Source organism: Anabrus simplex, chromosome 2 (assembly GCF_040414725.1).
Source record: "Anabrus simplex isolate iqAnaSimp1 chromosome 2, ASM4041472v1, whole genome shotgun sequence".
In the NCBI taxonomy this organism is placed as follows: domain Eukaryota; kingdom Metazoa; phylum Arthropoda; class Insecta; order Orthoptera; family Tettigoniidae; genus Anabrus; species Anabrus simplex.
This window is the reverse complement of record NC_090266.1, coordinates 10,909,225-10,936,838: the sequence shown is the minus strand read 5'-3', so window position 1 is coordinate 10,936,838 and position 27,614 is coordinate 10,909,225. Positions and strand designations below refer to the sequence as shown.

The 27,614-nt window shown below is 41.8% G+C and overlaps 1 protein-coding gene across 1 annotated transcript in view; it reads left to right on the top strand.

The window, feature by feature from the left end:
• LOC136863450 (protein Wnt-4a) overlaps positions 1–27,614 on the top strand; it is a 401,792-nt gene that overhangs the window by 309,664 nt on the left and 64,514 nt on the right. The window contains exon 5 of the mRNA XM_067139856.2: positions 23,815–23,922. Within this exon, the coding sequence (XP_066995957.2) occupies positions 23,815–23,922 (108 nt within the window). The remainder of the gene's footprint in view (positions 1–23,814; positions 23,923–27,614) is intronic.

The following is a 27,614-nucleotide window of genomic DNA, read 5'->3' as shown; positions in this document are numbered from 1 at the left end:
CACATTACAACTCACCGAATATTCGCGACGTCTGGACCAGTGGCGGCTGGTGGTATCTGAAGCTGGGTGTTGCATCATCATTTTCAGTGTCACATTTTTATAGTTTACAGAAATAACAATAAACTCTATTATAGTTAAGTAATGAATTACTTTCGTATTAAAACTAACATATCTGGCAATTACAACCCAGGAAATAAGACGCTAATTATACACTGTAACTACAGTTACTCTTAAAAATAATGTTATTGGCTTTACGTCCCACCAACGACTTTTTACGGTTTTCGGAGACGCCGAGGTGCCGGAGCTCTTTTACATGCCAGTAAATCTACTGACACGAGGCTGACGTATTTGAGTACCTACAAATAGCACCGGACTGAGCCACTCAGCCTCGCACAGTTACTTTTGCCTCACTTAAATTGAAAATTTCCCGTCCTGTTTTTCATTAAAGCAATATGTTGGTAATATTGTGGGTGGTCTGATATAGCGTGGAAAAGAAATTACCCAGCAATTTGTCCGTGTGGCTTGGGTCGCGTAGCTGTGAGCTTGCATTCGGGGTATAGTGGGTTCGAACACCACTGTCGCAAGCCCTGAATATGGCTTTCCGCGGTTTCCCATTTACACGCCAGGCAAGTGCTGTGGCTATGCCTTATTAATGCCGTGCTCGCTTCCTTCCAATTCCTAGCCCTTTCCTATCCCATCGTCGCCGTAAGACATATCTGCATCGGTGCAACGTAAATGAAATTTGAAAATTTAAAAAATGGAAATGAAATTACCTTTGAGAGAGGAGAGAAAGCAGGAATGAAGTAATCTCCGCAAAGTGGCGCAATCTAACGGAGACCTTTGGAACTGTTTCTCGGTAGGGGACTTGCTAGTCTCGTGCAGGCTTAGGCTCGTCCCTGCTGAGCTACATTGCGTCACGCTCTCCGCTAGGGAGTTGCTGTAGCAAAGCAAACCCCTTGAGTTTGATTCGAAGCCAGCAGTGTTTGTTGGTCCGTTACGAAGCATTAGTATAGCGAACGACCGAAGATGGTTGGTTTTAACATTTTTCGAATACATGTTAGTTTATTAGACTAAAACTTAAAAGAAAAGACGACAAATGAAGTACACAATTATTGGGAGTTGTGCAACAACACCACGCACCGCCCCTGGTCTGGACACACAGCAGCGATTAAAAATATAATTCGAAGCTTTGCTTTCCGCGGCTGGGTTGAGACGTTCGACACGATCTTGACTGACGACGGATGACAGCTGACTGAAGACTGAAAACTGAGAACAGAATGGTCCGTCAGCCTCCATCGCAATTTTGTAAGTTTTGGGAACCACGCCTGCGAACTAACTATTGGAGAGGGGGGACGCGTAGTGACATCGTCACCTCACGTCGAATTTCTAAGTGTCCTCAGGTTAATTAATCACTGAATCATTTCTTGTGACTTCAACGTTCCACAACCAAGCGCCACTGAAATTACTCTCACCAGTGGATTTTGACAGGTTCCATCCATGGGGCTCGATCTTGCGGGCGAATCCATTCTCAACAAACTTGCGAAGTAAATGCCGATAAATCACTGATAATAAACAAATCCGTGTGGCTATTTCTAGCCGAGTGCAGCCCTTGTAAGGCAGACCCCCGATGAGGGTGGGCGGCATCTGCCAATTGTAGGTAACTGCGTGTTATTGTGGTGGAGGATAGTGTTGTGTGTGGTGTGTGAGTTGCAGGGATGTTGGGGACAGCACAAGCAACCAGCCCCCGGGCCATTGGAATTAACCATTTAAGGTTAAAATCACCAACCCGGCCGGGAATCGAACCCGGGACCCTCTGAACCGAAGGCCAGTACGCTTACCATTCAGCCAACGAGTATAAACTGATTATATAATGTCATGTCACTTAACCGCACAGAAAATTCCATGTAAATTAGTCCAAGACTAGAGCAGAGTATTTCTCCTTTAATTCAATCAATCAAACAATCAATCACTACTGATCTGCATTTAGGGCAGTCGCCCAGGTGGCAGATTCCCTATCTGTTGTTTTCCTAGCCTTTTCTTAAATGATTCCAAAGAAATTGGAAATTTATTTAACATCTCCCTTGGTACGTTATTCCAATCCCTAACTCCACTTCCTATAAACGAATATTGGCCATAATTTGTCCTCTTGAATTCCAACTTTATCTTCATATTGTGATCTTTCCTACTTTTAAAGACACCACCCAAACTTATTCGTCTACTGATGTCCTCCCACGCCATATTTCCACTGACAGACCGGAACATACCACTTAGTCGAGCAGCTCGTCTCCTCTCTACAAAGTCTTCCCAGCCCAAATTTTTGCAACATTTTTGTAACGCTACTCTTTTTTCGGAAATCGCCCAGAACAAATCGAGCTGCTTTTCTTTGGATTTTTTCCAGTTCCTGAATCAAGTAATCCTGATAAAAGTCCCATACACTGGAACCATACTCAAGTTGAGGTCTCACCAGAGACAAATATGCTCTCTCCTTTACATCCTTTCTACAACCCCTAAATACTCTCATAACCATGTGCAGAGATCTGCACCCTTTATTTACTATCATATTTATGTGATTACCTCAATGAAGATCTTTCCTTATATTAATACCTAAGTACTTACAATGATCCCCAAAGGGAACTTTCACTCCATCAACGCAGTAATTAAAACTGAGAGGACTTTTCGTATTTGTGAAACTCACAACCTGACTTATCCCCATTTATCATCATACCATTGCCTACTATCCATCTCACAACATTATCGAGGTCATTTTGCAGTTGCTCACAATTTTGTAACTTATTTATTACTCTGTACAGAATAACATCATCTGCGAAAAGCCTTATCTCTGATTCCACTTCTTTAGACATATCATTGATATATATAAGAAAACATAAAGGTCCAATAATACTGCCTTGAGGAATTCCCCTCTTAATATTTACAGGGACAGATAAAGCTTCACCTACTCTAATTCTCTGAGTTCTATATTCTAGAAACAGAGCCACCTCTTCAGTCACTCTTTTGTCAAGTCCAATTGCACTCATTTTTGCCAGTAGTTTCCCATGATCTACCCTATCAAATGCCTTAGATAAGTCAATCGCAATACAGTCCAACTGACCTCCTGAATCCAGGTTATCTGCTATATCTAGCTGGAATCCTACAAGTTGGGCTTCAGTGAATAACCTTTCCTAAACCCAAACTGCCTTCTGTCAAACTAATTATTAATTTTGCAAACATGACTTATATAATCACAAAGAATGCTTTCCCAAAGCTTACATGCAATGCATGTCAAACTGACTGGCCTGTAATTTTCAGATGTATGCCTATCACTCTTTCCTTTATATACAGGAGCTACTATAACAACTCTCCATTCATTTGGTAAAGTTCCTTCATGCAAACAAAAATCAAACAAGTACTTCAGATATGGTACTATATCCCAAGCATTGCCTTTAGTATATACCCCGAAACCTTATCAATTCCAGCTGCTTTTCTAGTTTTCAACTTTTGTATCTTACTGTAAATGTCATTGCTGTCAAAGGTAAATTTTAATAATTCATTAGTATTAGTCACCTCCTCTGACTGGACATTATCCTTATAACCAACAATCTTCACATTCTGCTGACTGAATACTTCTGCTTTTTGAAGATCCTCGCATACACACTCCCCTTGTTCATCAATTATTCCTGGAATGTCCTTTTGGAACCTGTTTCTGCCTTATAATACCCATACATACCCTTCCATTTTTCACTAAAATTAGTGTGGCCACCAATTATGCTTGCCATCGTGTTATCCTTAGCTGACTTCTTTGCTAAATTCAATTTCCTACTAAGTTCCTACAATTTCTCCTTACTTACGCAGCCATTTCTAACTCTATTTTTTTCCAACCTGCACGTCCTTCTTAGTCTCTTTATTCCCTATTATAATATAGTGGATCTTTACAGTAGTATAATTGGACAGTTCTGCGGCCTCCTCATCCTCCCGCGGGAAATTTGAATTTTGGCGGGAAATTTGAATTTTGGCCGGAAATTTGAATTTTGGCGCGAGATTTGAATTTGTAAACAAAGCCACGTGCTTTTTGACAGCTGTCATCGACAACAACGCATCGCTAACCTCACTGCTGCCATCCTGACGGGCCTAAACCTCAGTGGTACCAACTTAACCTAACTAGCGCGAGGTAAACAAAGCCACGTGTTTTTTGACAGCCATGTGCTTTTTGACAGACAACAACGCATCGCTAACCTCACTGCTGCCATCTTGACGGGCCTAAACCTCAGTGGAACCAACTTAACCTAACTAGCGCGAGGTAAACAAAGCCACGTGTTTTTTGACAGCCACGTGCTTTTTGATAGACAACAACGCATCCCTAACCCCACTGCTGCCATCTTGACGGGCCTAAACCTCAGTGGTACCAACTTAACATAACTAGCGCGAAATTTGAATTGGTAAACAAAGCCACGTGTTTTTTGACAACCACGTGCTTTTCGACAGACAACAACGTATCGCTAACCTCAGTACAGCCATCCTGACGGGCCTAAACCTCAGTAGTACCAACTTAACCTCACTAGCGCGAGATAAACAAATCCACGTGTTTTTTGACAGCCACGTGCTTTTTGACAGCCAACAACGTATCGCAAACCTCAGTGCAGCCATCTTGACGGACCTAAACCTTAGTGGTACCAACTTAACCTCACAAGCGCGAGATAAACATATCCACGTGCTTTTTTGACAGCTGTCATCCGCCATCTTTAAACTACAGAGCACCGTGCTACCCTCTTTATCGCAGTAGCTGCAAATTCGTCACCTGTCATCTGCAGTGCTGCCATCTTGGCGGGCCTTAATCTTAGTGCTACCGACTTAACCTCACTAGCGCGAGATAAACAAATCCACGTGCTTTTTTGACAGCTGCCATCCGCCATCTTTAATCCATAGAGCATAGTGCTGCCCTCCTTAGCTACTTACCTTTGAAATGTGGTGGCGGATAATTTGAAAAATGCTTTTTGACAACAGCCATCTTTGAGCACCGTGCTGCCCTCTTTAGCTAGATACCTTTGAAATGTGGTGGCAGGCACTTCCGCGTGACAGCAGCCATCTTTGAGCATAGTGCTGCCCTCTTTGCGGTGATGGCAAATTCCACGTGCTCTTGTTTGGAAACAAACTCACGTGCTTTTTCTGACAGCTGTCATCCGCCATCTTGCATCACAAACCTCAGTGCTGCACTCTTTAGCTAGAAACCTTTGAAGTGTGGTGGCGGCAATTTGAAAAATTCTATGTGCTCTTGTTTGGAAATATAGCCACGTGCTTTTTGGAAAGCTATCATCCGCCATCTTTAATCAATAGAGCACTGTGCTGCTATCATGCGGGCAATTTCGTCAGCTGTCATCCGCCATCTTTAATTCACAGAGCACCGTGCTACCCTCTTTATGACACGTAGTAGCGGGCAATTTGAAAAGTTCTGTTAGCTGTCATCCGCCATCTTTAATCAAGAGAGCACCGTGCTGCCATCTTTAGCTAGATACCTTTGAAATGTGGTTTCGACAAATTGAAAAATTCCACGTGCTCTTGTTTAGTAAACAAACTCACGCGCCTTTTGTTACCTGTCATCCGCCATCTTACATCGCAAACCTCAGTGCTACACTCTTTATTTGAAATATGGTGGCGGACAATTTAAAAAGAAAAATTCTACAGCAGCCATCTCTCGACGCTAATTGCACAAGATGGTGGCTATACATGACTTCTTAAAGCTGCTTATGCAAGATGGCCGCTATACTTAGGTTCTTATGAGACGCCCTTGGTATGCTTGCGCAAGATGGCGGTTATACAAGGCTCCTTATGAGACGCCCTAGGGATGCTTGCGCTAGATGACGGTTGCTCTTATGAGGCGGCTTAAGGGTCCTTGCATAAGATGACTAGAGACGCCCTAAGGATGCTTGCGCAAGATGGCGGCTATACACGACTCCTTATGAGACGCCTTAAGTGTGCTTGCGCAAGAAGGCTGCTGCTCTTATGAAGAAAGCTAGCTTAGAGGCTAACGTGTCATGCTAGTTCGATTCATTAAATTTGGGGCTTAAATACATAATGTTAAATATCTCGAAAACGGTGCATCGTAGAGTAAAACGGATAAAATTTTTCCACTTGATACCTAGGTTTGCAGTATCAGGAACATGATAGCATAAGAAAAACATAGTCTAATGATGAGATCGACGGTTCGATCCCTACTTAGGCCCTTTGGCATTGGCAGCTATCTAATTCTACAAGATGGCGGCTATACATAGCTTCTTATGAGACAGCTTAAGAGCGCTTGCACAAGATGGCACTCTTCGCAAATATACCTAGAAATAGGTTTTTCCATGACGGACTTTTATCTTCTGCTAACAGATTCTTCTTTAAATCTACTCGACATTTGTTACTCTCTACTTCGATGATGCGAACAGCTTAGCGATTAACAGTAAACTAACACAAAAGCGTATAACCAAGGTAGCAACGGTAAGGTTTAAGTCCATCAAGATGGCAAGAGTGAGGTTAGCGACGTTCTGTAGTTGGATTTTAAATTCCGCGCTATAACATGCATAAGATGGCAGCAGTGAGGTTAGCGACGCTCTACTGTCCTTCAATGTGAGGTTAGGGTTCGTCAAGGAGACAGCTGTCAAAAAAGCACGTGGCTTGGTTTACTAAACAAGAGCACGTGGCAGTGACGTCATGGTCACGTAATCAATCCCTAGCTCTTCGTCGTTAAGACCAGCATTAGGATTAGCTATGTTTAAAAATCTTGGGAACAGAGCAGCAGTATGAATAGCCATGTTTCAAAGTGTGTACACATCACCTATCGATTTTACATGCATCGACCCTCGTACTAAACTTCTTCCGCTAGATCGTGCTGCTATCTTAGCATAACCTATACGCATGACCTTAAAGTACAAAGAATAGCCATGTTTCAAAGCGTGTACACATCACCTATAGATTTTACATGCATTGACCCTCGTACTAAACTTCTTCCGCTAGATCGTGCTGCTATCTTAGCATAACCTATACGCATGACCTTAAAGTACAAAGAATAGCCATGTTTCAAAGCGTGTACACATTACCTATCGATTTTGCATGCATCGACTCTCGTACTAAACTTATTCCGCTAGATTCTGTTGCTATCTTAGCATAACTTATACGCATGAACTTAAAGTACAAAGAATAGCCATGTTTCATAGCGTGTACACATTACTTATTGATTTTGCATGCATCGAATCTCGTACTAAACTTCTTCTGCTAGATTGTGCTGCTATCTTAGCATAACCTATACCCATAAATTTAAATTGCAAAGAATAGTCATGTTTCAAAGCGTTTACACATTACCTATCGATTTTGCATGCATCGACTCTCGTACTAAACTTCTTCCGCTAGATTATGCTGCTATCTTAGCATAATTTTATACACATGAACTTACAGTACTAAGAATATCCATGTTTCAAAGCGTGTACACATTAACTATCGATTTCACATGCATCAAATATCTCACTAAACTTCATCCGCTAGATTCTGCTGCTATCTTACCATAACTTATACGCATGAACTTAAAGTACAAAGAATAGCCATGTTTCAAAGCGTGTACACATTACTTATTGATTTTGCATGCATCGAATCTCGTACTAAACTTCTTCCGCTAGATTGTGCTGCTATCTTGGCATAACCTATACCCATAAATTTAAAGTGCAAAGAATAACCATGTTTCAAAGCGTGTACACATCACCTATAGATTTCGCATGCATCGACTCTCGTACTAAAACTTCTTCCGCTAGATTATGCTGCTATCTTAGCATAACCTATGTGCATGAACTTAAAATGCAAAGAATAGCCATGTTTCAAAGGGTGTACACATCACCCTGAACTTCTTCCGCTAGATTGCACTGCTATCTTAGCATAACCTATACGCGCGAACTTAAAGCATAACAAATAACGATGTTTAACAGCGTGTACACATCACCTATTGATTTTTCATGCATCGACTATTTTTTTACCGCCAGAGTGTACAACGATCGCATGTGTGTATTGCTAACGTATGTGTATAAAGCTAAAGCACAAAGAATAGCTATATTACAAAGCGCGTACACATCACCTATCGATTTTGCATACATCGACTATCGTACGAAACTTCTCCCGCTAGAGTGTACAACGATCGCAATTGTGTGCTGCTACCTATGTGCGTGAATTTAAAGAATAAAGAATAGCGTGTACACATCACGTATTGTTGATGCATGCGTCGACTATCGTACTAGGCTTCTTCCGCTAGAGCACGTAGCAATCGCTTTTGTGTATCCCTAATCCATGTGCACGAACTTAAAGCACAAGGAAGAGCTATAATCCAAAGCGTGTAAACATCACCTATCGATGATGTATGCATCGACTATCGTACTAAACTTCTTCCACAACAGCGTGCGATCATCGCTTGTGTGTGCTGCATTCTTAACATAACCTATGTGCACGAAGTTAAAGCACAAAGAATACCCAAGTTCAAAGCTTGTACACATCACCTATCGATTTTGCATGCATCGACTTTCGTATTAAACTTCTTCCACTAGAGTGTGCGACAACCTTATAAGTATGCTGCTAACTTAGTATAACTTATACACATGAACGTAAAGCATAAAGAATAGCGATGTATCAAAATCTTGTGAACATAGCAGCAGCAGTAAGAATAGCAATGTTTTAAAAGCGTGTACGCATTGCCCATCGATTGTACATGCATCAACTAGAGTACAAAACTTCTCCCGCTAGAATGTACAACGTTCACATGTGTTTGCGCTGCTAGTTTAGCATGACCTAAGCGAACGAACTTAAAGCACAAAGAATAGCGATGTTTGAAAATCTTGCGAACATAGTAGCAGTAAGAATAGCAAGGTTTAAAAGCGTGTACATATCACCTTTTGATAATGCATATATCAACTATCGTACTAAACAACCTCTACGCGAGCGTGCGACCATCGCTTGTACGTGTGCTGCTATCTTAACATAACCTATGTGCACGAACTTAAAGCATAAAGAATAGTTATGTGTAAAAATCTTGTAAACATAGCAGAGTGTTAACTACGTAGGTGTAGACATTGAACTTTGCATGCTGAAGCAGCATACTACGTGACCGTGACGTCACTGCCACGTGCTCTTGTTTAGTAAACCAAGCCACGTGCTTTTTTGACACCTGTCTTCTTGATGGACCCTAACCTCACATTGAAGGACAATAGAGCGTCGTTAACCTCACTGCTGCCATCTTTACGGCGGTAAACCTCAAGGCTGCCACCTTATGCATGTTATAGCGCGGAATTTAAAATCCAACTACAGAACGTCGCTAACCTCACTCTTGCCATCTTGATGGGCTTAAACCTTACTGTTGCTACCTTGGTTATACGCTTTTGTGTTAGTTTACTGTTAATCGCTAAGCTGTTCGCATCATCGAAGTAGAGAGTAACAAATGTCAAGTAGATTTAAAGAAGAATCTGTTAGCAGAAGATAAAAGTCCGTCATGGAAAAACCTATTTCTCGGTATATTTGCGAAGAGTGTGGAAAAGCATTTTCCCGAAGCTATCACAGGAGACGTCATGAGATATCATGTAGGACAATGTTTCAATGCAAACATTGTAGAAGAGAGTTCAAGAACGCATACAACGCTCAACGTCATGAAGCCAAGTGTAATGTAGCTTCATCCTGAACAAAATACAAAGAGCTCAACCATATTCCAGCGAACACTGATTTATGTTTAAAAAGTACACCTCTGCGAGAGATTTTTAATTCTCCCTTGTTGTCTAGACCTGCTGCAAGTTATGTTACTAAGCACAAACTTCAAGATAAAGAGAGGCAAGATCATGATTATGATACTAAGGATAATGATGTTGATCAAAACAGTAGTAAAGGGAAAGTAGAAGAAGAAGAAAACCTTAATGTTTCATTGCCATTACAGCTTGATGATTATACTTCATTTCATAAGCCTACTACACGTTCTGTCGCAGTGCAAACATCTCAAGAAGAGATGCAAGGTAAAGAAGAAGGAAATTTTAACGCTTCATCGCTATCGAAACAAGTTAAGTTTGTACCTAGAAACGCTACTGCTGAAGCACGTATTACATCAAAACAAGTCCCTACACATCAACTGTCTGCATATAGACTCAAAGTTCACAACAAGCCTCTGTTACCTTATGTAGATATAAGATACTGTAAAGACCCCAACGTACTCGTAAAACGTTTACAACTGCTAAGAGCCTATCATGATGCTGGTTACACACACTACAAAGAAGATATTTGTGAAATAGAGCATGAATTACGTCGTATAGGTATTATTAAGTAAGCGCTTACCCTCACCTAAGTCATCCATCTGCAGTATATAGTCGATCGAGTAGCTATATTCGTTTAGATTATTTCCCAACATTCTTCCTTCCTTAGGTTGTTAACTCCGCCTCTAGTTGTAGAGCCGATCTCAAGCCCGGATAAAGAGAGGAGAGGCACCCTAGCCCTTTAGCCCTTTAGCCCTTTTGCCCTTTTGCCCATTAGCCCTTTAGCCTATTAGCCCTACAAGGAATGTGCGGTAACCTAATCTTCTTAGAACAAAGGTATTCCCTGACATGTTCTAAACACATGTTGTAACGAGTACAGTGTTCTGTTTTAGCCTTGATCACTTATTTAGTGTTCTAAACACTTCAATCAATGTTCCGATCACATGATAAAGTTAACGGCATAGAGTGCAGTGTTCGATTCTAGTCTTGTTATGTTTCTTTAGTGATTTGCAAGTCTAAACATGCATAATGAAGTCATCACTGCAGCACGTGCTTACTCTAGCTATCCCGATGCAGGTTTAAACTTGTTCGATAGAGCTATGCCTTGACATAAGAGGAGGCCTTAACAGCTTATGTATAGCCGCTATTGTTTAAAGATAGCTGCTGTTAAGAGAAAAGCACGTAGAATTTTTCAAATTACCCGCCACCACATTTCAAAGGTATGAGGTTTAGTGCTGTAAAGATACCTGCACGATGCAAAGCTAGCTTTCTTCATCAGAGCAGCCACCATCTTGTGTGAGCACCTCTAGGCCGTATCATAAGGAGCTGTGTATAGTCACCCTCTTGTCGCTGCTACCTTGCTCAAGCACCCCTAGGGCGTCTCATAAGAGCAGCAGCCATCTTGTGCAAGCTCTCTTAAGCTGTCTCATATGAAGCTATGTATAGCCGCCATCTTGTAGAATTAGATAGCTGCCAATGCCAAAGGGCCTAAGTAGGGATCGAACCGTCGATCTCATCATTAGACTATGTTTTTCTTATGCTATCATGTTCCTGATACTGCAAACCTAGGTATCAGGTGGAAAAATTTTATCCGTTTTGCTCTACGATGCACCGTTTTCGAGATATTCAACATTTTGATTTAAGCCCCAAATTTAATGAATCGAACCTGTACGGCACGTTATACTCTCTACCATAGCTAGACCTGATCATGTTACGAAGACTTGCTTCAATACAAGCTAAAACAGAGCGAATGCCAAAGGGCCTAAGTAGGAACCGAACCGTTGATCTCATCATTAGACTATGTATTTCGTATGCTATCATGTTCCTCGTACTGCGAACCAAGGTATTGGGCAGAAAAATTTTGTCCGTTTTGCTCTACGATGCACCGTTTTTGCGATATTTAACATTTTGCATTTAAGACCCAAATTTAATGAATCGAACTAGCATGACACGTTAGCCTCTAAGCTAGCTTTCTTCATAAGAGCAGCAGCCATCTTGCGCAAGCACCCTTAAGGCGTCTCATAAGGAGTCGTGTATAGCCGCCATCTTGCGCAAGCATTCTTAGGGCGTCTCTAGTCATCTTGTGCAAGGACCCTTAAGCCGCCTCATAAGAGCAACCGTCATCTAGCGCAAGCATCCCTAGGGCGTCTCATAAGGAGCCTTGTATAACCGCCATCTTGCGCAAGCATACCAAGGACGTCTCATAAGAACCTAAGTATAGCGGCCATCTTGCAAAGCAGCTTTAAGGAGTCATGTATAGCCACCATCTTGTGCAATTAGCGTCGAGAGATGGCTGCTGTAGAATTTTTCTTTTTAAATTGTCCGCCACCATATTTCAACTAAAGAGTGTAGCACTGAGGTTTGCGATGTAAGACGGCGGATGACAGGTGACAAAAAGCGCGTCAGTTTGTTTACTAAACAAGAGCACGTGGAATTTTTCAATTTGTCGAAACCACATTTCAAAGGTATCTAGCTAAAGATGGCAGCACGGTGCTCTCTTGATTAAAGATGGCGGATGACAGCTAACAGAACTTTTCAAATTGCCCGCTACTACATGTCATAAAGAGGGCAGCACGGTGCTCTGTGAATTAAAGATGGCGGATGACAGCTGACGAAATTGCCCACATGATAGCAGCACAGTGCTCTATTGATTAAAGATGGCGGATGATAGCTTTCCAAAAAGCACGTGGCTTTGTTTCCAAACAAGAGCACATAGAATTTTTCAAATTGCCGCCAACACATTTCAAAGGTTTCTAGCTAAAGAGTGCAGCACTGAAGTTCGTGATGCAAGATGGCGGATGACAGCTGTCAGAAAAAGCACGTGAGTTTGTTTCCAAACAAGAGCACGTGGAATTTGCCATCACCGCAAAGAGGGCAGCACTATGCTCAAAGATGGCTGTTGTCAAAAAGCATTTTTCAAATTATCCGCCACCACATTTCAAAAGTAAGTAGCCAAGGAGGGCAGCACTATGCTCTAGAGATTAAAGATGGCGGATGGCAGCTGTCAAAAAAAGCACGTGGATTTGTTTATCTCGCGCTAGTGAGGTTAAGTTGATAGCGCTAAGGTTTAGGCCCGCCAAGATGGCAGGACTGCCGATGACAGGTGACGAATTTGCAGCTACTGCGATAAAGAGGGCAGCACGGTGCTCTGTAGTTTAAAGATGGCGGATGACAGGTGTCAAGAAAGCACGTGGATTTGTTTATCTCGCGCTTGTGAGGTTAAGTTGGTACCACTAAGGTTTAAGTCCGTCACGATGGCTGCACTGAGGTTTGCGATACGTTGTTGTCTGTCAAAAAGCACGTGGCTGTCAAAAAACACGTGGATTTGTTTATCTCGCGCTAGTGAGGTTAAGTTGGTACTACTGAGGTTTAGGGCCGTCAGGATGGCAGTACTGAGGTTAGCGATGCGTTGTTGTCTGTCCCAAAGCACGTGGCTGTCAAAAAACACGTGGCTTTGTTTACCAATTCAAATCTCGCGCTACTTAGGTTAAGTTGGTACCACTGAGGTTTAAGCTCGTCAAGATGGCAGCAGTGAGGTTAGCGATGCGTTGTCTGTCAAAAAGCACGTGGCTGTCAAAAAACACAAGGCTTTGTTTACCTCGCGCTAGTTAGGTAAAGTTGGTACCACTGAGGTTTAGGCCCGTCAAGATGGCAGCAGTGAGGTTAGCGATGCGTTGTTGTCTGTCAAAAAGCACGTGGCTGTCAAAAAACACGTGGCTTTGTTTACCTCGCGCTAGTTAGGTTAAGTTGGTACCCCTGAGGTTTAAGCCCGTCAAGATGGCAGCAGTGAGGTTAGCGATGCGTTGTTGTCGATGACAGCTGTCAAAAAGCACGTGGCTTTGTTTACAAATTCAAATCTCGCGCCAAAATTAAAATGTCCCGCCAAAATTCAAATTTCTCGCCAAAATTCAAATTTCCCGCGGGAGGAGGAGGAGGCCGCAGAACTGTCCAATTATACTACTCTTTACCATTCCTTACCACCTTTAAAGGTACAAACCTATTTTCTCATTCCTCAACAATTGCTTTAAACCCATCCCAGAGTCTGTTTACATTTTTATTTACCGTTTTCCACCGATCATAGTTGCTTATTAAAAACTCCCTCATGCCTGTTATATCAGCCATATGGTACTGCCTAACAGTCCTAATTTTAATCTGTTCCTTTCTTTCACATTTATTTTTAATTACCACAAAAACAGCTTCGTGACCACTAATACCATCTATTACTTCGGTTTCTCTATAGAGCTCATCTGGTTTTAACAGCACCACATCCAGAATATTCTTCCCTCTAGTTGGTTCCATCACTTTCTGAATCAGGTGCCCTTCCCATATTAACTTATTTGCCATTTGTTGGTCATGCTTCCTGTCGTTCGCATTACCTTCCCAATTGACATTTGGTAGTTTGAGATCACCCGCTTCGATCACGTTCCTTTCTTTATCGTTTCCCACATAGCTGATTATTTTATCAAATAATTCTGAATCAGCATCTGCGCTACTCTTTCCTGGTCTGTACACTCCAAAGACATCTAGTTGCCTATTATCTTTAGAGATGAGACTTACCCCTAGAATTTCGTGCTTCTCATCTTTAACGTTTTCGTAGCTTACAAATTCTTCTTTCACGAGAATGAATACTCCCCCTCACACTATACCTATCCTATCTCTACGATACACACTCCAGTGCCGTGAGAAAATTTCTGCATCCATTATATCATTTCTCAGCCATGATTCAACTCCTATTACAATATCTGGTAAATATATATCTATTAAATTACTTAATTCTATTCCTTTCTTTACAATACTTTTACAGTTGAGCACTAACAGTTTTATATCATCCCTACTTGATTTCCAGTTCCCTGTTCCCTTAACACCGCTGCCTAGTGCACCCTGTTTCCCTGAATGTACCTCCCTATTACCCTTCTAAACAAATTTCCTAACTTGTATGTACCACTGCGGTTTAGGTGAAGTCCATCTGAGCGCAGATCCCTATCTCTTACCCACCCATTAGGATCTAGAAATTTCACTCCCAGTTTCCCACATACCCACTCCATAGTCTCATTTAAATCCCCAATCACCTTCCAGTCAGAATCCCTCCTACACCGTATTCCACTGATAACAATCTCCGCTTCCTTAAACTTCATCCGTGCTGCATTTACCAGATCCCACACATCCGCAACTATGTTGGTACTTATACCTGCTTGTATTACGTTGTTAGTACCAGCGTGAAACACTACCACTTTCTCCTTTCCCTCCTCCTTCTCTTCTACTTTCTTCAACATCTGTCTTAACCTAATTCCTGGATAACACTACCCTGGTACCCTTTCCTGCACGTACTCTCCCGACATGTCTAACGATAGTATCCCCCATGACCAGAGCCTCAACCCTACCAACCTCATTTGATCCCCTCCCCTCCTGGTCAGTCCTATCTTTCCTGACAGCTGCAGAAGCTACTTCCTCCTCCCTCTTCTCCATCCCATGACCCTGTTCCACCTGTATTTTCCTATCCACTACTCCACATTTCCCTTTCCTACCTCTTCCCTTTCTCCTACTTCCAAACTTCTCGGCAACAGTTCCCTGTACCTCATCTTCCCTCGGTTGTTCTACCTGCAGTGACTCGTACCAATTTCTCACCGACACCTGTCCTGAATTTTGATCCTGAATGGAGCCCTTAACCTGCAATCTCCTTCCCCTTAAAACATTAGACCACCTGTCTTCCACAATTCCCCTATTTCTTTCCAATCCCTCTATTTCACCTACTGTATCCTGTACATTGTTTGGAGGCCTACCTTCCTTCCTGTCCTCTGAGAGTATTCTAATTATCTCCCTCAAGCTCTCCAACTCCTCCCTCATACGCCTTAATGCCTGGCCACACCCTCAGTTCCTACACTCGCACTGCTTAGGCATTTTTTTAACTAAATTATGAGCAGAAAAGGAAAAATAAGATAACTTATTCTGTGCAAAATAAAAATGAAGGGAAACAAATATTGTCTAGGTTAGTTCACAAAGAACACACGACAGTAAGTTTTTTTTATATAGGCTACTACTACACTACAATACTACTTAATTGTACTATTTTTATTCCTACAACACGCTAACGCGATGAAAATTGCTGTTAATTACTAGAAACAGAGAATAATACACAGGAATTACACAATTCTTAACTGCAGTTAAATCTACCCTAATCACAACAACAGAATTTTAGTAAGAGAGTTACTACAGATACCACAGAAACGGTACTATACTACACATATATTTCACAGTAATAGAATAAACACACTACTTTCTAATAAGATGCTATAATACACTACGATCAGACGTATTCTAATTACAACAGGTTATTTCCAAGCAAGAACAGAAAAGAAAATTACCATTAAAGTTCGAAATTCGCAAAACTACTCAAAATTATACAATAGGCACTCTAATTTCTAATAAGTTACTATACTATACTACACTACAATAATGTTTAAACTACATTAGGACGTATACTAGCTTCTTACTAAGCACAAACAGAAATGAAAATTCCAATTAGGCCAAAAGTTAGATATTCGCAAGAACTAACGGTAGGTACGGTACTCAAAGATTACCAACAAAGTTAAACACGTATACAAATGAATATTAGTACTACTTGACCTACTATGCTGTAATAGAAATGAAACCTGTCACTTGCACAAAAATACACACGAATTTAACAGGCAAGATACTATCTAATATACTGTATCTACAACACAATTCTCAACTGAAATGCGGTTATGTGATCTTTACAGATGGTGGATTACTAATATTTTCCCTACTCCGCGGGACGGAGAATAAAAGTGTCCTTAAATGTTGAAAAATATGAGGTTGTTTACAATAATTTCTCAAAAGTATTTCTGTCTAAACTACGCCAGGGACTTGAATTGCAATTATTGGAATGTAGGAACTGGATTATTAGCTAACCGCTCATAAATACTGAAATGTAGAGGGTGTGAAATATAAATTACGGATACTTTAACTGCCTATTCAGAACTACAATGATCAGAATACAAGAATCACCATATTTTTATTTATATTTCCTTGATACACTACACCCTTTGTTCACAGACTGTAGCCAACAATGCCAATATTTGAATAAGAAGAGCGACAATAATCAATAACAATTACGACTGTTGACTATTTCGCCAGTGAAATACTGTGTAATCTGTTGAAATCCTTTCTTTAAACAAAGTTTACAACAGCATCGCGTTATTAAAAGAAGTTATTATCTTCGTGAGGTGGGACCGTTGAACTGCTATTTGAAATACCCTGTCAAATGCCTGCACTAATAGATATAACCGCTGCCGAAGTTACGACTCTTTTTAATATCCCGTCTTTGTAAGTACCGTATTTTTTTCAACAAACCTACTGATATTTTAATAATACTGTTAAAAAGAAAGGTATATTTCTTCTTTCACACAGACCTAAATTACCAGTTGTAATCTAGCGAACGCCTACGGAGCTACTCGGTGTGAAAACTGTAAATAAATGCCACTAATCGCAGATTACTACAAATAAACACTAAACACAATTATTTGTGGAGCTAAATGTATTACACACACACAAAATTTGGTTAATTTCTACAATTATTAACTACTTTATCACTGAGATAACACAGAGCTCTTGGAACAGTCAACCACTCGCTAGCGCATCCAACAATGCATCAATGCATTCCCTTCTCCAGATCGCAAACGACTAAATAATATTTCTGCTCCGGCAGGGTGGTTAAAATTTCTAATTTCCTGATTGGCCGAAAACTGCCTACAGCCGTACTGACGTGTTTGAAGAAGAACCAAGCAATTTCTCAGAGGGGTTTCACATATCATACTGTCTCATGTGCTAGTGCTTTCTTCTTCTCTCTTTAGGGTGTGGCAACTTTCATTCCAACGTCCCATTTCTTACGGGAAAGTTGTGCTGGGGTGTCCCGCTGCCGACTTGTTAATTTTATTGGAGGCTGTTTATTACCATTGGGTCTTCCTGGGACGTGCTTTAAGGCAAGTTGAGGGGATGTATCTTCTCTCTGTGAGGTCACTTTGTTGCGAACTTGTGAAATATCTCCACTGAATTTGCCATCTGTAGTTTTCACACATTGAAATTGATAATTTCATTTATTCATCTGGCTATTCGCCTTATGCGTGCAATAGAAGTCTCTGGTAAGATCCCAATCAGTGTATGGTTCCCTCATTAGGATTACTCCATTCTAGAACTGGTAAAAATCCAAAGAAAAGCTGCTCGATTTGCTCTGGATGATTTCCGAAAAAAGAGTAGCTTTACAAATATGCAGCAAAGTTTGGGCTGGGAGGACTTGGGAGAAAGGAAACGAGCTGCTCAACTAAGTGGTGTGTTCCGAGCTGTCAGTGGAGAGATGGTGTGCAATTACATTAGTACACGAATAAGTTTGGATGGTGTCTTTAAAAGTAGGAAAGACCACAATATGAAGATAACGTTGGAATTCAAGAGGACAAATTGGGGCAAATATTCGTTTATAGGTATGGGAGTTAGGGATTGGAACAACTTACCAAGGGAGACTTTCAATAAATTTCCAATTTCTTTGCAATCATTTAAGAAAAGACTAGGAAAAAACAGGCAGGTAATCTGCCATCTGGGCAGATAAATGGTGAACGAATTCAATCATACAATTGCCTGCTGTCCATCTCACAGTACAACATCACCATCTCTCATTCTCTCGTATCATTTATATGTATAAGAAAACATAAAAGTCCAAACTACTCCCACGCTGCACCCCACTAGGTTCTGTTTGCTATATATGTAGCCACCCATTCGACTACGTTGCACTTTAGTGTGATCATCATTTTTTTCAGCATTCTGCCATGTTTTATCCTACTAAAAGCCTTTGATTTATAAATAGCGGTACAGTTCATTTGACTTTATGAATCAAAAATGTCTGCTATGAAATCAGTTCGTAATATTGCAAACGCGTCTGATATAATCAACAAAGAATGCTTCCCCGGAGCTTACAAGATACACATGGCCTCTAATTATCCGCTTTCGTTTTATCACCTATTCCTTTGCAGACTGGGCAGCAACTCGCCAGTAATTTTGCTATAGCTCCTTGGCATAAACAGTAAACCTATCAATATTTCAGGTACGGCACTATTTCCAAATTCATTACCTTTAATATTGTCATTCTCAGCTACTTTTCTAGCTTTCAAACTTTGTACATTTAAAAAAAATCATTATTATCGTAGGTAAATTGCAGTACTTCGCCAGTATTATCCTCCTATACTTGGAAATTATCATAATATCAAAAATATTATCCTAATATAAAAAAAGACATACCGCCTACTGAATAATTCTGTCTTCTGTAAGTCCCCACATATACACTCCCCTTGTTCATTAATGATCCCCGGAATGTCCTTTATTGAACCTGTGTATGTCTTAAAGTACCTATTATTATTATTATTATTAATATTATTATTATTATTATTATTATTATTATTATTATTATTATTATTATTATTATTTTTATTATTATTATTATTGAATATCCAAAGCAGTTTGGTACCCTATTTTACATATGATACTAGGGTTATAGTTAAAATACATATTCATTTTTACAATGAAAATGAATTTATGTATCTATCGTTGGAAAATGAAGTGGATGAAGTTAATAAAGTATTTGTAACAGCATAGCTTCTTAAACAAATGATACAGGGGTTTTGATACTGCAATGTTGCAATAATTGAAATGAGAGTTCAAGTCATTCAAACAGTAGGTGATCCACAAACATACACGTAGCCATCAGGACGATTGATTCCCAATCGATGAAAATAATAACCACCTTGCCATGACCAGTCAAAAATTGAGTAATTTCAAAGCATGGCACCAACACGTTACTTTGCAGGCGGTTGAAAACCTCGGGGAAGAATATTTCTCTGGTGACTTGGCCTCTGGTGGAAGAAGTCCAAACGTTGTACCATTGATGGATTGCGTGCTTCTTTGTGATGCTTTTAGCGTAGCTAGGTGATGTTTTGTCATAAGCAATTTCCAAATTAGATGTAGCCGCTGCTTTTGCCAGAGGATCAGATTTGTCGTTCCCAGATATTCCAACAATGACCATGAATCCAGTCAAAACAGGTGTGCGAACTTTTGTGAGCTGTATTTCTAATAGCTACAGCTAATGGATTCAGATTATATTTATTATTTATCGCATTCAGCGCAGCTTGCGAATCTATTAATAACCGAGATTTCTTATTGTTAGATTTGCGCCATACGATCGCAGATTTCATCGCCAACAGTTCAGCCTAAAAAATAGAGCATGTGGAAGAGAGTTTGTACTGGGATGAGAACACCACAGAATCGTTTCCATGAACAACGAAGGCACATCCATCTTTGTCCTGTTCATCTGTGCTTGGTATGCGAGATCCATCTGTGTAAATAAAGCAGTCATGGACAATTGAACAATTTTCATACATGAAGTTTTTGAAGAGACTTGGGTGATCAGACTGTAGAAAATGACAAACTTGCTCTAGAGTGGTATTCAGAATGGGCATAGGTGATACTTGGTTTTTCTTCAAAAAAGTGAGTTCAGCTTTTGCTATCGCCATCATAAATAGTGGCTCAATGCCTGCAATAAGAAGAGCTGCGTCAGTAGAGGTGGTGCGGTAAGCATGGGAAATACGAAAAGCAAATCCTCTCTGAATTTGCATCAATTTATGCTGAGCCCATTTCTTCTCCATGTCATTCGAAAAGAGGAAACACAATACAATATGAGAGGTACAAACGCTATATCATAAATAATACTTAGTACCTCTGAATTTAGTCCCCAAGAAGGTCTGCAGGCAATAGCTAAACCTTGCATAAACTTACAGCCTTTCTGTTGTAGTTTATTGAAATGGGTCCTGAAGGTTAACTTCATGTCAAGCACAACTCCCAGATGAAGAAGATGAGTTTCCATAGTGATATTTTGTCCATTCATTTTAATTTTAGGCTTTCTCAGTTTCCTTCTCCTTGTAACAATCATGGCCTTCGTTTTCTGGGGATTAAATTGTAATTTATTACCACAACCGCAAGTAAATAAAATGTCAAGAGAAAAATTTGCTCTTACTCTCAGATCCCGCACAATATCTGCTTTAATTTAAAGAATGGCGTCATCAGCGTAGTCCACAACTTTACAACCAAGAGGAAGACATAAAGTTAGAAGGTCATCGTATAAAATGTTCCAGAAACCAGGACTACAACTAGATCCTTGTGGGTAAACCCTATTCGGGATCTTTGAAGAGACTGCTGATCCGACTTCAAGTTTAACTTTCCGATTTTGGAAGTAAGATTGTATTAATGTATGTTCATTTTCGGGACAGAGCTTCTTTTTCAACTGAGTCAGAACTTTTGGCCACCAGGTATTATCGAATGCACTGGAGATATCCAGTGAAGTTAGCATAGCTACTTCATGCATGGAGAAAACAGACTCACTCCATTCTACTACACTAAGAACAGCATCTTCTGTCGATTTTTGTGATGCATGGAGGAAACAGACTCACTCCATTCTACTACACTAAGAACAGCATCTTCTGTCGATTTTTGTGGAGTAAATCCGTACTGGCATTGACTTAAATGATTGTTGCTATATAAGTAGGTGAGACAAAACGTCTGATCTCCACCCGCCTAAAAGAACATATCCGTCACACCAAGAACCAAAGCACAGATATTTCAGCGGTAGCCGAGCATTCCTACGAAACTAGGCACGGAATATCATTTGACAAGACCAAGATCCTAGCAGCTATACCTTGGAATCTGGAAAGGAAAATCCGTGAGGCTATCGAAATCAAGAAACATCCGAACAACATAAATTTAGAAGAAGGATATAAAATCAGTAATTCTTGGATGCCTATCATTCATAGTTTAAGACATACAGACCACAACATAAACACACGGGCCGCAACCCCATTACATAACAGCGCGGGCATGCCCCACTACCCGGCTGTGACACATACTTTCCACAATACTCACGAGACAATCAGGGCTTACGTCAGCCAGAAAGGTTAGGATATAAAAGGCCAAGATCAGGGCCACTCTAGTAGTGTAATTTCTGCCTGGGAGACTGATTAACTGGGATCGAGTTGGGGTATTTCAGTCGTCTTGACAAAGAATACTGCAATGTATTCAAAACGTTGGCAAATTGTACGTGATGTGCAGACAAGTACAACACGGTTCAACCCGGAAATTGAATCAAATGAACGGATATATTATTATTAACTCCTCAAAAATCTTACTCAGAACTGGAAGAAGGCAAATTGGCCTAAAAGATTTGGCAGTAAATATTCTTGAAATAATGCCTTTAGGGATTACTTTAACAACTGCAATTTTCCAAGATGTAGGGAAGAGGCTGAACACCAAGCACTTATTAAAAAGGGTGACAAACAGGGAAGGAAAACACTAGTGGATATTTGTTATAATGTTCTCTGATAGTCCATCTCAACCTGGTGCTTTCTTGTCATTTTGGAGGGAGAGTGGAAAATAATCTAATGGCCTTTTGCGTTTCTGTGTCGTCATCTTCTTCGGAGAAGGAAGAGTTGATAAGAACATCAGCAGTGTCGGAGAAAGATTTTGTGTCTGATTCAATTGAGCAAATAGTATTATTGAAGTTTTCAGATTTCTTTTTTGTTAATTTGTAAACAACACCCCAAGGATTACATCTCGTAGGGAGTGAGCAGAATTCTTTCCATTTTTCTGATTTCCTTCTTATTATCAAATTCTTGTGTTCTTCCTTAACTATAAGGTATATTTCTTCGTATCGCTGACGGATAAGAGGACAACGACTTCGTTTGTAAAGTCTGTGACAAGCAAGAACACGTTTACGCATGACTGTTTGCTCTTCGTTCCACCAGAAATGTTTAGGAGGTTTCTGAGATATTTTTGGTAGATTTGCTTCAGAAATGTTGATTATGGAATGAGTTAGTTCGTGTGTAGATCTCTGCACATGGGTATGAGGGTGTTTAGGGGCTGAAGTAAGGATGTAAAGGAGAGGGCTTATAAGTCTCTGGTAAGACCCCAAATAGAGTATGGTTCCAGTGTATGGGACCCTCACCAGGATTACTTGATTCAAGAACTGGAAAAAATCCAGAGAAAAGCACCTCGAACTCTTCTGGGTGATTTCCGGCAAAAGAGTAGCGTTACAAAAATGTTGCAAAATTTGGGCTGGGAAGAACTGGGAGAAAGGAGGCGAGCTGCTCGACTGAGTGGTACGTTCCGAGCTGTCGGTGGAGAAATGTTGTGGAATGACATTGGTAGACGAATAAATATGAGTGGCGTCTTTAAAAGTAGGAAATATCACAATATGAAGATAAAGTTGGAATTCAAGAGGACAAACTGCGGCAAATATTCATTTATAGGAAGGGGAGTTAGGGATTGGAATAACTTACCAAGGGAGACGTTCAATACATTCCCAATGTCATTGAAATCATTTAAGGAAAGGCTAGGAAAACAACAGATAGGCAATCTGCCACCTGAGCGACTGCCCTAAATGCAGATCAGTGATTGATTGATTGATTGATTGATTGATTGATTGATTGATTGATTGATTGATTGATTGATTGATTGATTGATTGATTGATTGATTGATTGATTGATTGATTGATTGATTGATTGATTGATTGATTGATTGATTGATTGATTGATTGATTGATTGATTGATTGATTGATTGATTGATTGATTGATTGATTGATTGATTGATTGATTGATTGATTGATTGATTGATTGATTGATTGATTGATTGATTGATTGATTGATTGATTGATTGATTGATTGATTGATTGATTGATTGATTGATTGATTGACCCAGGTCAGGAGCCACCCTTGTAGTGTGATTGCTGCCTGGGAGCAGGGTCATTTCAGTCGCCTTCACAAAGAATACTGCAATGTATTCGAAACATCGGCAAATATACAGATAACAAGAACACGGTTCAACCCGGAAAGTAAACACCGTGGAACCTTCACCTCCATATAACTGTTGTTCTAGTTACTGTTAACCATCAACATTTAAAAGTGAAACCTTGCTCCCCACCTGAGATATTCATATAACACTGAGCTGTGATTTATTTTCCGCAGGACATTCATTATGGAGAAAAATTCAGCAGAGAATTTGTGGATGTACGAGAGAATCGCTACACCGCTGAGGGTCTCATGAATCTTCACAACAATGAAGCAGGAAGAAGGGTAAGTGTTCCGTTAGCGTGTCTCTACATTTCGTTTACATTGATGCTTTCACGATCCGCAGTTGTTTATGCCGTCTCAAAAAAACAAGGTGTAATTCATTACGCTCCGCAAATTTGCTCAGCGTCTTTGAAAGCACACGATAGGATAAACCTAGATCCACTCTCTACTACAGTATCCGATAGACTGAAAAGTTTATTAGCATACATTGCGAAGAAAGAGAGAAAGTAACCTTGACAACGAACAAGTCTAAGCATGCATGGTCATGTCTAGGTGACCATGAATCAAAAAAACCGAGGCGATTTTGCGGTGGAGGGGGGAAGGCGAGGAGAGGTAGTCCCCCAATATAAGGGAAAAAAGTATTTTATACTATTCAGCTGACTACGTTTCAGTTTCGACAGACTGAAAAAAGCAACAAATCCGCAAAGTTTAGCTCCTTCCTATAATTCCTTAATTAATAAGAAAAATATTAACGTAAATGCCAACAAAGCACATTTCGCTGCCTAGAGAACACTCGTGCAGTGAGGAAAGGGAGCACACTGAGGGATGACTCGCCCGCTTGATGAACGCAGACTCGTGCTGGAAGGAAGTGGCACTGAGGTATGATTCACCTCCTTGCCGCACGCAGTCTCCTCTTGTGAGGAAGTGGCACTGAGGTATGATTCACCTCCTTGCCACACGCAGTCCCCTGTTGTGAAGAAGTGGCACTGAGGTATGATTCACCTCCTTGCCGCACGCAGTCCCCTGTTGTGAAGAAGTGGCACTGAGGTATGATTCACCTCCTTGCTGCACGCAGTCCCCTGTTGTGAAGAAGTGGCACTGAGGTATGATTCACCTCCTTGCCGCACGCAGTCTCCTCTTGTGAGGAAGTGGCACTGAGGTATGATTCATCTGCTTGCTGCACGCAGTCCCCTGTTGTGAAGAAGTGGCACTGAGGTATGATTCACCACCTTGCTGCACGCAGTCCCCTGTTGTGAAGAAGTGGCACTGAGGTATGATTCACCTGCTTGCCGCACGCAGTCCCCTGTTGTGAAGAAGTGGCACTGAGGTATGATTCACCTCCTTGCCGCACGCAGTCTCCTCTTGTGAGGAAGTGGCACTGAGGTATGATTCATCTGCTTGCTGCACGCAGTCCCCTGTTGTGAAGAAGTGGCACTGAGGTATGATTCACCTCCTTGCTGCACGCAGTCCCCTGTTGTGAAGAAGTGGCACTGAGGTATGATTCACCTCCTTGCTGCACGCAGTCCCCTGTTGTGAGGAAGTGGCACTGAGGTATGATTCACCTCCTTGCCGCACGCAGTCCCCTGTTGTGAAGAAGTGGCACTGAGGTATGATTCACCTCCTTGCCGCATGCAGTCCCCTGTTGTGAAGAAGTGGCACTGAGGTATGATTCACCTCCTTGCCGCACGCAGTCTCCTCTTGTGAAGAAGTGGCACTGAGGTATGATTCACCTCCTTGCCGCACGCAGTCTCCTCTTGTGAGGAAGTGGCACTGAGGTATGATTCATCTGCTTGCTGCACGCAGTCCCCTGTTGTGAAGAAGTGGCACTGAGGTATGATTCACCTCCTTGCTGCACGCAGTCCCCTGTTGTGAAGAAGTGGCACTGAGGTATGATTCACCTCCTTGCTGCACGCAGTCCCCTGTTGTGAAGAAGTGGCACTGAGGTATGATTCACCTGCTTGCCGCACGCAGTCCCCTGTTCTGAAGAAGTGGCACTGAGGTATGATTCACCTCCTTGCTGCATGCAGTCCCCTGTTGTGAAGAAGTGGCACTGAGGTATGATTCACCTCCTTGCCGCACGCAGTCTCCTCTTGTGAGGAAGTGGCACTGAGGTATGATTCATCTGCTTGCTGCACGCAGTCCCCTGTAGTGAAGAAGTGGCACTGAGGTATGATTCACCTCCTTGCTGCACGCAGTCTCCTCTTGTGAGGAAGTGGCACTGAGGTATGATTCACCTCCTTGCTGCACGCAGTCTCCTCTTGTGAAGAAGTGGCACTGAGGTATGATTCACCTCCTTGCCGCACGCAGTCTCCTCTTGTGAGGAAGTGGCACTGAGGTATGATTCATCTGCTTGCTGCACGCAGTCCCCTGTTGTGAAGAAGTGGCACTGAGGTATGATTCACCTACTTGCTGCACGCAGTCCCCTGTTGTGAAGAAGTGGCACTGAGGTATGATTCACCTGCTTGCTGCACGCAGTCTCGTGTTGTGAGGAAGGGTAGCACAATGATGTATGATTCGACTGTTGCCGCTCGCACACTCGTGCTGTGAGGAAGTGGCACTGAGGTATGATTCACCTCCTTGCCGCATGCAGTCCCCTGTTGTGAAGAAGTGGCACTGAGGTATGATTCACCTGCTTGCTGCACGCAGTCTCGTGTTGTGAGGAAGGGTAGCACAATGATATATGATTCGACTGTTGCCGCACCCAGACTCGTGCTGCGAGGAAGTGGCACTGAGGTATGATTCACCTCCTTGCCGCACGCAGTCTCGTGTTGTGAGGAAGTGGCACTGAGGTATAATTAACCTGCTTGCTGCACGCAGTCCCCTGGTTTGAAGAAGTGGCACTGAGCAATGATTCACCTTGCCGCACGCAGTCTCGTGTTGTGAGAAAGTGGTACTGAGGTATGATACACCTGCTTACTGCACGCAGTCCCCTGTTGTGAAGAAGTGGAACTGAGGTATGATCCACCTGTTTGCCGCACGAAGTCTCGTGTTTTGAGGAAGGGTAGCACAATGATGTATGATTCGACTGTTGCCGCACGCAGACTCGTGCTGTGAGGAAGTGGGACAGAGGTATGATTCACCGGCTTGCCGCACGCAGTCTCGTATTGTGAAGAAGTGGCACTGAGGTATGATTCACATCCTTGCCGCACGCAGTCGGGTGTTGTGAGAAAGTGGTACTGAGGTATGATTCACCTGCTTGCTGCACGCAGTCCCCTGTTGTGAAGAAGTGGAACTGAGGTATGATTCACCTGCTTGCTGCACGCAGTCCCCTCTTGTGAAGAAGTGGAACTGAGGTATTATTCACCTGCTTACTGCACTTTGTCTCGTGTTGTGAGAAAGGGTAGCACTATGAGGTATGGTTCACCTCTTTGCCGCACGCAGTCTAGTGTCGTGAGGAAGTGTAGCACACTGATTTATAATTCACCAGATTGCCGCACGCAGTCTCGTGTCGTGAGGAAGTGTAGCACACTGATTTATGATTCATCTGCTTGCCGCACGCAGTCCCCTGTTTTAAGCAAGTGGCACTGAGGTATGATCCACATCCTTGCCTCACGCAGAATCGTGCTGTGAGGAAGTGGCACTGAGGTATGATTCACATGCTTGCCGCACGCAGTCTCGTATTGTGAGGAAGTGGCACTGAGGTATGATTCACTTGCTTGCCGCACTCAGTCTCGTGTTGTGAGGAAGGGTAGCACTATGAGGTATGGTTCACCTCTTTGCCGCACGCAGTCTAGTGTCGTGAGGAAGTGTAGCACACTGATTTATGATTCACCAAATTGCCGCACGCAGTCCTTTGTTGTGAGGAAGTGGCACTGAGGTATCATCCATATCCTTGCCGCATGCACACTCGTGCTGTGAGGAAGTTGCACTGAGGTATGATTCACGTGCTTGCCGCACGCAGTCCCCTGTTGTGAGGAAGGGTAGCACGCTGAAGTATGACTCACCTGCTTGCCGAACTCAGTCCCCTGTTGTGA